At 36.8% G+C, this 10,701-nt stretch overlaps 1 protein-coding gene across 1 annotated transcript in view; it reads right to left on the bottom strand.

Annotated features, from left to right (window-relative positions):
* The window catches only part of PAPOLG (poly(A) polymerase gamma), a 41,379-nt gene that overhangs the window by 19,694 nt on the left and 10,984 nt on the right, over positions 1–10,701 (bottom strand). Inside the window, exons 4-8 of the mRNA XM_007938022.2 lie at positions 10,093–10,174; positions 9,603–9,712; positions 8,112–8,165; positions 6,142–6,253; positions 2,864–2,953 (exon numbers count right to left, since the gene is read on the bottom strand). Coding sequence (XP_007936213.1) covers positions 2,864–2,953; positions 6,142–6,253; positions 8,112–8,165; positions 9,603–9,712; positions 10,093–10,174 — 448 coding nt within the window. The remainder of the gene's footprint in view (positions 1–2,863; positions 2,954–6,141; positions 6,254–8,111; positions 8,166–9,602; positions 9,713–10,092; positions 10,175–10,701) is intronic.

Genomic DNA, 10,701 nt, shown 5'->3' with positions numbered 1-10,701 from the left:
CAAGTGTCTTAGCCATTATGCTACCAGAGCTCCCGCCAAGTGGTGTTACGACCTAAGAATTAACCTAAAAGTTGGCCCTGCTAGCCAGGGACTTCACGGAGGACTGCTCTGGTGGCAGGTGAATAAAAGCGGATGCAGCAACAAAGAGGAAAGCAGGCTGAGCTGTGGACTTCTGCCTGGCCAGAGGGCATAGCCATTTTGAATGTTTACAAGTGGTTTGACCATTTTGGATATTTAAAGTGACAGCGTTCTCCTAGATTCCAGGGACTTAAGAATAGGCTCCACTTGCCAGGAACCACAACGACATTCCGGACATCAACGACTGGAAAGGTATGGCATTCCCCTTGTTACACTTACACCTTCTTGATGAATAGAGATATGACCATCCCTCACTCCCATCTACCTTCTAGGCCGGCAGGAATTCTATCCCATTCTGTGTGCTCGGATGGAGCCTGAGTGCCCTGCCCCAATTTATTTTTTTTAGTTTGTTTTTGTCTGTTTTAAAATTACTATTATTATTATTGGGAGCTCTGGTAGTGTAGCGCCTAAGGCCTGGACTGCTAACCAGAAAGCTGGCGGTTCAAACCCACCAGCCACTCCTTGGAAAGAAGATGGGGCAATCTACTTCCATAGTGATACTGCCTTGGAAACCCAAGAAGGGGTCGCTATGAGTTGGGTCTGACTTGACGGCATATAACACCAACAACATTATTATTATTATTGTCCTTTTTATTATTTATTCTTCCCTTCGCAGGTTCTAGTTTTCAGCTTTTTCTCTTTTCCCTGTTCCTGGTTCCAATTTTTTTCTTTCTCGTGGTTAACCCCATTCCTTGTTTTTCTTTTTGCGTTTTTCCCATTTTTTTCTTCATTATTCTCCTCTTCTACCTTTTTTCCCTTACGCTCTCTCCCCAGATATTGCGGTGTTTTTTTATTTTCCCTTTTTTTGGTTATAGTTCCTGTGTGATTACGCAGTGTGTTTTTTGTCCATTTGCTTTTACTTTTTTGACAGTTGTTCAATTGTTATTTTTGTCTAACTGAGTGGGAGACAGCAACAGTCCCCATACGACATAACTACACCCACACCTCCTGCAGCTTCACTTACTGAGTGAGAGCCAACACTTCCTTCTCCACCAGTGGGCCAATAAACAACCACTAAAGTATATGATTCAATGGCACCTCAGTTCTCTAGTGCTGCTGTAACAAATAGATGTCTTTAACAAACAGGAATTTATTCTTTTACAGTTTAAGAGGCTGGAAGTGCCAGCTCTAGGGATTGGGTGAAGGCTCCTTGACTTTGGGCTTCAGTTCTGCCTCTTGTTCCAGGCCCAAGGGAGTCGAAGGCTTCTTCTAACTCACATAGCTACTAGCTGCTGAGGCTGGAGGACCCAAGACCAGCAGGTAAAAATGGCACAATCCCAACATCAGCAGGCAACATGGCTGGCCACTGGTTCAAGTCAAGGAACTAGAGATGAAGACTCAGCCAAATGTAGGATCCAAAATGTGCCAAAAAGCTTGAGACCTTACTCAAAGTTTTTCTGTAAATACTGGAAGTAGACCATACCCCAGAGGCCAACTAATTAGCTGCTCACAGCAGATTCCACCATCAAGTTGATTATACACAGCCAATCTCATCATTTTGAGTGACTACATCCAAGTCACTCAAAATTACTGCCAAGCTAAGTTGACACATCACCTTAACTACAATGGTTTTTAGTATATTCACAGAGTTGTGCAATCATTACCATATTCAACTTTAAAACATTTTCCTCAACCCAAAAAGAAAATCTGTACCTTATTAATCACTCTCCACTCTCATTTCCTTCCCTCTCCCCAGTCCCTGGCAACTACTAATCTTACTTTCTGTCTCTATGTATTTGTCTAACCTGCATATGTCATATAAATGTAACCATACAATAAGTGGCCTTATATGACTGGCTTCTTTCACTTAGCATGTTTTCAAAGTTCATCCATGTTGTAGAGTATACCAGCAATCAGTACTTCATTCCCTTTTGTGGCCAAGTATTCCACTGTATATTATTCCAAATAATATTGTATATTATTCCAAATAAATATTCATTAGTTGGCAGACATTTTGAGTTGTTTCTACTTTTTGGCTATTATGAATAATGCTATGAAAATATGTACAAGTTATCATGTGAGCATGCTTTCATTTCTCTTTGGTACTATTTAAAATTAAATTAATAAATTCAGTTCCTTAGCTGTACATTTTGACTGCTCAATAGGCAGATGTGGCTTGTGGTTACTGTATTGGACAGTGCAGATACAAAACATTTCCATCATCACAGAAGTTTTACTAGATAGTGCTGTTTTACACTCTGTAAAACCTAGCACCAGAAGTGTACCACTACTTACGTGCAGTTACAAATAATCAAAAATGTACTTTGCCAGCTCAAAACTAGGCTGTGGGACTTTTATGAACTATATTCTATAAATATAAACTAGTGCAGTTTGAAGCTTATTAGAGGAGATTTTTGAAAGATAAAAACAAAAACAAGGTAAGACTACCACTGCGGGCTCTTCAGTTAAAGACTAATGAGGGTTTTACTCTACAGAATGGGTCTTGACTCATTCTGACTGCCTGGCTGAAACCTAAGCAGAAAAGTCAGGGGGCTTTTAGTTTTTAACCAACCCAGAAGTAAGTAAGGCCACACATTAGAGAACCATAACCGTTGCACCTGGAAAACAAACTCACTTGAAAAAGAAACCACTTTTCCAGTTTACTGAACCTCAATCCTTAACACTAAAAATAGGTTTAAGAGTTTCCACAAGTGCTTCTATCACTGAAAAATGAAAATGTCAATATTATAATGCAAACATAAAATATGAGGCTTGGGATACTTACGTTTTGCCCATAATTTGACTGCTCTCAGGGTGAGTCTGAAGGTTTCTTTGTTTGGCACTAAGTGCAAAATTTCATCAGTAACTCTACATCCTGGAAGAGAAAAAGGATTCATTTTTCATTATGCAGTAAAACCCAGTTAATTCAAATGCCCTACTAACTTCCAGGCTTTCAAATGCTAAAGATATAAACATTAAAAACAAACAAACAAAAACCCCCATGGTTTATTTTGTGTATTTGAAATATAGCATCTATATATATGAAACCCACTGCCACTGAGTTGATTCTGACTCACAGCAACCCCCATTGAGTTGCCAAGGCTATAAACCTTTATGGAAGTAGATTGCCTCATCTTCCTGCCATGGAGCAGCTGGTGGGTTTGAACTGCTGACCTTCTGGTTAGCAGCCAAATGTCCTACCCACTATGGCACCAGTGCTCCACATATATACATATATGTGTGTGTGCATATGAGAAATCACTTTGCTTTTAAAGAGTTATAAAGCACATGGGTAATGAAATAAAATATTAAAATATGAGATGAGTCTGAATATATTTTTGACTTTTCTTTCATATTTGACTTTACTGTTAATCAAATGCCTCTTTAGTTTGAAAACCATCACTGCTTCAATGCAAACTTTATATACAAATATCGTGACTCACTGTTGTACTCTGGAAGCATAGCAGAGGACAAAGATTAAGTTAAACAAAAGATTCTATAAACCACTAATTCTTAAAGTATGGTCTGTGGACCCCTGGGAATTTGTGAGGTCAATATTAGGCTACTTTTGCAATATTAGGCTTTTTTTTTTTTGTGGCCTTTTCCATCGTGCTCACATTTGCACTAATGATGCAAAAACAATGGTGGGTCAAACTCTTGGTGTCTTGGCAGTGAATCCAAGCAGTGGCAATATAGTAATCAATACATTCTTCAGAGTCACACACTAGCCATTAAAAAATAAAATTCTGTATTAAATATCGAGATAAAGAAGGTGTGCAATTGTTTGAATTACAGGCTGAACTAGCTACTCTTTTCAAAGGACACTAGTTTTATTTAAAGAATGATTGACAGACAAACCATGGTTATTTATACTTGAGTAATCAGCAGAATTTTCTAAAAGTGATCCCCTCAATTCAAGGAAAACAAATGACAGAATTTCTTGCCAATAATAAAAGTCAAGCTTTCAAGTGAAAATTCAAATTTAAGAAATAACTGCCACTGCAAACTTGACAGCTTCCTAATATTTAAAGACTTTTCTGAATAGATTGGTGGTGGTAATAATAAATGGGATTTTCTTTTTTATATTTATTATATAATGAAATGTGTTAACACTAGGGAGATCCAAGTAAGTTCTTGTTATTGGGTGCTCTTGAGTCATTTCTGACTCACAGTTACTCCATGTGACAGCAGAACTATTACACAGAGTTTTCCAGGCTGCAGTCTTTACAGAAGCAGATTGCCAGGTGTTTCTCCCATGGAACCACTAGGTGGGTTTGAACTGCCAACCTGTTAGCTAGCATTTGAGTGCTTAACCATTTGTACCACAAATAACTTAGTGAACCACTATTTTTCAAATGATCAAGGCATGGTGGCACAAAACAGTAAAGAATCCATTCAAAGAATAAGACAGACCAATGGGTTTTAATATAGAATATAAAAAATTCATTGACAAGTTTCAGATTGTATATTAAAATTAACCTTTAAGAAACTATCACTTTGATATTCAGCAATAAAAAGGAATGAATTACTGATATAAGCTATATACATGGATAGATTACAACATTATGCTAAATGAAAGAAGCCAGACACAAAAGACCATATATTGCACGAAATGTCCAAGACAGGCAAATCTATAGGGACAAAAAGTAGATTAGTGGTTGCCTGGTGCTGGGATATGAAGGGGGAATGACTGCAAATGGGGATGAGTGTTCTTTTTAGAATGATGAAAATTTCTAAAACCGGATTATGGTGATCACTGTACAAATTCTGTGAATATACAAAAACCTACTAAACTGTACATTTAGAATGGATGAATTTTATGGTATGTAGTTATATCTATATCTATCTATCTATCTATCTATCTATATGCTAACCAGAAGGCTGGCGGTTCAAACCCACCAGCCACTCCTCGGAAGGAAGATGAGGCAATCTACTTCCGTAGTGATACTGCCTTGGAAACCCAAGGAGGGCTCGCTATGAGTTGGGTTTGACTCGATGGCACATAACAACACCAACAGTTATATCTTGGGAGCTCTGGTGGTACAGTGCCTAAGGCATTTGACTTCTGGTTAGAAGGCTGACAGTTCAAACCCACTAGCTACTCCTTGGAAAGAAGGTTGGGCAATTTACTTCTGTAGTGATACTGCCTTGGAAACCAAAGGAGTCGTCACTATGAGTTGGATCCGACTCGATGGCAGTGAGTTTGGGTTTTATTTTTAATTATATCTTGATAAAATCATTTAAAAGAAAAAAGAAATTGCCCTGGTCAATTTTAGCATAGTACCAGAAAAAGCTTTTTAACTACTAAGGAGGCCAAATTTTCTTTCTATACTTCAACCTAAACATATTACAGTAGATTGACTATAGAAGCAGATTTCAGAGTACAGCTGTCTTCTATTAAGTCAAACAAATGCCGTTCTCCTCAAACAAAAAAAATATAAAATGGACTTTTTATTATTTCTAAATGAACTAGTAAATAAAAACTTGTTTTTATTTCTAACATGCTACGATACTGACAAATATATAATGCACATAAACAAAAGCTCTCTGGAGTCTCTCAGTACATTTAAGAGTATAAAGGGGTCCTGAAGCCAGTAAGTTTGTGAACCACTGTAAATATAAACAATCATTCAAATAAATACGTGGTTTTAAGATGCTTTAATGTAATCAAATTGTCTTTATAATTAAATCAAAGCAGTTGTCACTGAGTCAGTTTTGACTATGGCAACCCCATGTATTTCATAGTAGAACTGTACCACATAGTTTTTCAATGGCTGAATTTTTGGAAGTAGACTGACAGGCCTTTCTTCCAAGACACCTCTGAGTGGACTTGAACCTTCAGGAATGTCAGATAAAGATATTATATAATGAAATGTGTTAACATTTGTGAGATCCAAATTAACTTTTTGTTGTTGTTAAAGATAAACATAATTAGAGCATCACGTTTAGTTGAGTTAGTCTGAATTCCTGTAAAGGGCCATCAATAGCAGTTCTGCAAAAAAATCTCTTACTTGTCTAACTGTTTTCAAAGTAGGTATCTGAGATTTCTTTTTAGAAGCTTACCATTTAAGCTGCGAATACACCTTATATCAAGGCTTCTCAGGCGAGAGTCATCTCTTAGATCTAAGTTATCTGATATGGTTTGTATTGCCAGTCTTGCAAAGACTAGATCAATCTTTAGAAAGATGTTTAAAAAAAAAAAAGAGAGAGAGAAAATACATTACTTTTTCTTCTAGTCCATCCTCCCCCATCTCAAAATGTAAAAAGTTCTAATCATTAGTTTGGGAAGTTCTATTAAAACTTCAAAACATATGTTATCCACATAGGAAAATCCACCAAGTTTTGTTAAGGTAATTAACTTCAAATTAAGGGGAAGTATTTTAATTCTGGCATACATGTCAAGCAAGGAAAGCACATCACAACCTTGTAGTCAGGCTTCTAGATAAAGATGGCAGGGGTAATATACCTTGATAATCACTCCCCCTTAAGCCCCAGTGAAATAGCAGTAACGTTTTGCTTTGTTTATTCAATCTAGCTTTATTTTGTCTTTAAAAGCATAATGCATTAGGATAAAGACAACAGGAGACAAAAATTATGAAAGCTAGAAAGCAGTGGTAATAGACTCAGCAGATCTAAGAAAGCAGAGAAAAAAAATGTTGCATCCAGAAAGTAAGGACAGGAAGCTGTACATAAGTACACCATAAATAAAAACGAACAATTAGAGAATGAGAAAAATATTCTTAGAAATGAAAAATTGACAACAGAAATAAGAAACAATAGAAAGTCTGGAAGGTGAGAAACTTCAAAAGCACAACAAAAAAGATGAAGATATGATTAGGAACTAAAAAGGAAGAGATTAAAAAAGAAAGGACTAGTCTAACATCCAAATGTTAGGAGCTACAGAAAAGAGAAAACAAAGGCAGGAAATTAAAAAGAATTCAAAAAAATTTCCAAGAACTATTGGAAAGAATTTCCAGATTGAGAAAGGACTACTGAGAATCCAGTACATTAGCTGAAAAGACCCATAAGAAAAGTATGTTATCAAGGATCTTACAATTATGAAGACAAAAAAAAAATCCTTTAAGTTTCCAGAGACACAAAACAGGTCAACTACAAAGGATGAGAAACCAAAATGGCGTCATGCTTCTCAACACAAGAGGACTAAAAGACAAGGAAGCAAGACCTTCAAAATTCCAAAGAAAATTTACTTCTTATCTAAAACTCTATATTTGGCCACAGAAGGAGAGAATTAAAAACATCTTAAAACATATAAGAACACAAAAACCTGGACTCTTTCTCAGGCAGCTACTGGGTGAGCTGAGCTAAAACAAAGAATAAATCAAGAGAGAGGAACACAACTGTAGAGAAGCTAAAGGAAATCCTAACATGACATTAAAGGCAAATGCCCAATGACTATAGATCAGTAATGGAGAAAAATCAGATTATACTAGAACATGTAAGAGGACTTAGTGAGGTATTTTTTCAAGATGACAATGACAAAATAACTGATGGATCTAAACCTATTTATAGGCAATTTAGCCAACTAACAGAGACTTGGTTTGAATTAAAAGATACGTAAAATGAGGAAACCAAAACATTAATTATGAACTATTAAGAAAACAGAATGTTGCACAGCAAAGAAGGTAATTAAGTATATTTCATACTCAGCTCTGAAACCTATTCATAAGATTCTTTAATTTCATGCCTATGTACCCCACTGCCTTGAATCAATTCCAACTCATAGCAACCCTCCAGGACAGAGTAGAACTACCCCATAGGGTTTCCAAGGCTATAAATCATTATGGAAGCAGAATGCCTCATCTTTTTCCTGTGTAGTGGCTAGTGGGTTCAAACTGCCAATCTTTTGGTTTGTAGCCAAATGCTTTAACCATTACGCCACGAGAGCTTCTTATGCCTATGTAAGTCTGATTAAAAGACAAAAAGAAACCACAATTTAAACTTAAAAAAAAATTACAGATTAAAAAATTCAAATATAAAGTAAAAATTAAAAAAAAAAAAATTAAAACACTTACTTCAATACCATCAAATTCAAATTTTATAACAGGTACAAAGGCATCTTCTACAGCCTACAAGAGAGGAAAACAACTCTAACACACAGGTACAAACCCTTCTTTGCCCTTTCTAACCAGCAATAATATGAAACCTCTGTCCCCAATCTGTATTCTAAATTAATAGAAAAAGTAGAAGTATTCTTGGTCTTAACATTTTAGATAAGTACTTCTATTTTGTGACTTGTGTTATTTAACACAAAAAAAATGCTTATGACAGTAGTTATCTGTAGGTACCTCCTAAAAATATTCATCAGAAACTAGAAGGCAGAATCACTATCATTTGAATACCCACCATTTCTTGACCGTAAGTTGAAAACTGATTATTTAGAAAGAGCGTTAGTGTTTCAAAACATAATCTAATGATATGGTCAATACCCAAAAAACCTGCACCAAATCCACTGCCATGGAGTCAATTCTGACTCAGTGACCCCCCTCACCCCAGTGCATTTCCAAGGTTGTGAATCTTTATGGAAGTAGATTGCCTCATCTTCCTCCCATGGAGCAGCTGGTGGGTTTGAACCACTGGTCTTCTGGTTAGCAGGCAAACGCCTTACCCACTATGCTGGCAGAGTTCCTTAATCTATTAAAAAATATCTAATGATATGGTCAATACAGGTGGATTGCCCAACCTTCCTTCCGAGTGGCTGGTGGGTTTGAACCGCCAGCCTTCTGGTTAGCAGTCAAGTGCCTTAGCCACTATGCTACCAGAGCACAGGACAGAGTATAGAACTGCCCAATAGGGTTTCCAAGGCTGTAAATCTTTATGTTAGGTCAAACCATCAACCTTTTGGTTAGCAGCTGAATGCTTTAAACACTATACAACAGAGCTCCTCTTTTTCAGCCTTCCTTAATCCCCCAACCTAACAAATTCTTAATTACCTTCTCTGAAAGCATTTCTAAATTCCTAAATATTTCAGATCTTCTGAGCTTCACTTTATCCTTAGCACTATTTATTTTGTTTCTGATCTACACCTTGCCCCGCCCACCACCACACGTGCACTGTCTTGTTCCCTATTGTACTTATGGGAGTCCAGTCACTATCTGAAGAATTAGATGCTCATATTTTACCTATTGAATGAATGGCTAGACTTACTTATTTAAAGAGTTACTGATTGAACCTTACATGTGACAGCTGCCATCATTTGATATGCTTTATGTAAACTATCAATCCTCAGAAACACCCTCTAAAGAAGTTACCATCATCTTTGTTTTCCAGATGCGCAAACTGAGGCTCAGAAAGAACAGGTAACTTGAACAAGGTCAAAGAGCTAACAGGTGGTGGATTCTAGGTTCAAACTCATGTCTATATAACTACAAAGTCTATGTTCTTAATAACTATGCATTATTTTAAAAAGGCATAGCAACTTCTAAGGTATTTTCATAATCATAAGCTCTAGCTTTTACATCTACTTGCTATTGAGTTTAAAATATTAAATACTAGAGAATACTTACCCTTAAGTTTCTAATGCCATCTTGATGTTTCAATTTTTCAAAAAAAGACTGAAAAAAATCAGATCTTTCCACATGTCTTGGAGCTACACAAAGGGCATCAATGTCAGCTCCTGCAAATCAAAGTATTTCTTATCAAGAAGAGTATATATGTTGTTGTTGTTGTTGTTGTTGTTTGCCGTCGAGTCAGCCCTGACTCACAGCGACCCCTCCTTGGGTTTCCGAGGCAGTATCACTACGGAAGTAGGATTGCCCAACCTTCCTTCCGAGGAGTGGCTGTATATTAAGTATGTATTTATATTTATATTTTTGCTGAAGTATACACACAGAAGCTTATGTACAAAAGAAATTAAGTAAGATGAGTACTGAAAAAAAACATTAACAATGATTAGCTCTGAGTAGTGAGATTTTGCAATTTTTTTCTTCTAATTATAAAGACAAATAAAGGTTTGATTTGAAAGTTCTTATCAATAGAACATAGAAAAGCAGTTACCTTTGGTATGTACTCCAAGCCTATAGGATCCAAATGTGAAAATTTTACCACCAACAGTAGCCACAACAGAAGGTGGGAGATTCTAAAATAAAATTAAACAAAAGTCATTCAATCATTCAAATTGTTTAGCATAAAAATCACCTAGATTCTTACTGCCTTTTATTGAGCAAATGATATATAGTACATCTGACAACCTTGGTAAGATGAGATTTATAAAGTATCTCAAGGACTCCGTTAGTTGCAACTTGAAGCTTCATTCCCCAGAGGGAAGACAAAAGAAACTCTTGCCCACTCTGCTTTCACACATCTTTATCTTAAGAAAAACATTTTTAATCACACAACCCCACTCTCCCCTCCTACTGCTTGTCTGTGGCACCATCACTCTCAGTGTTGTTGTTGTTGTTTTGTGCCATCGAGTCGGACCCGACTCATAGTGACCCCTCCTTGGGTTTCCGAGGCAGTATCACTACAGAGGTAGATTGCTCCATCTTCCTTCCGAGGAGTGGCTTGTTGTTGTTGTTGTTGTGTGCCGTGGAGTCGGCCCCGACTCATAGCGATCCCTCCTTGGGTTTCCAAGGCAGTATCACTACGGAAGTAGGATTGCCAACC

The sequence above is a fragment of the Orycteropus afer genome, unplaced genomic scaffold (genome assembly GCF_000298275.1).
Source record: "Orycteropus afer afer isolate SDZICR_OR568_19922 unplaced genomic scaffold, OryAfe1.0 scaffold00046, whole genome shotgun sequence".
Classification (NCBI taxonomy): Eukaryota; Metazoa; Chordata; class Mammalia; order Tubulidentata; family Orycteropodidae; genus Orycteropus; species Orycteropus afer.
The sequence above is the reverse complement of the archived record's forward strand: the minus strand, read 5'-3'. Positions and strand labels throughout refer to the sequence as shown.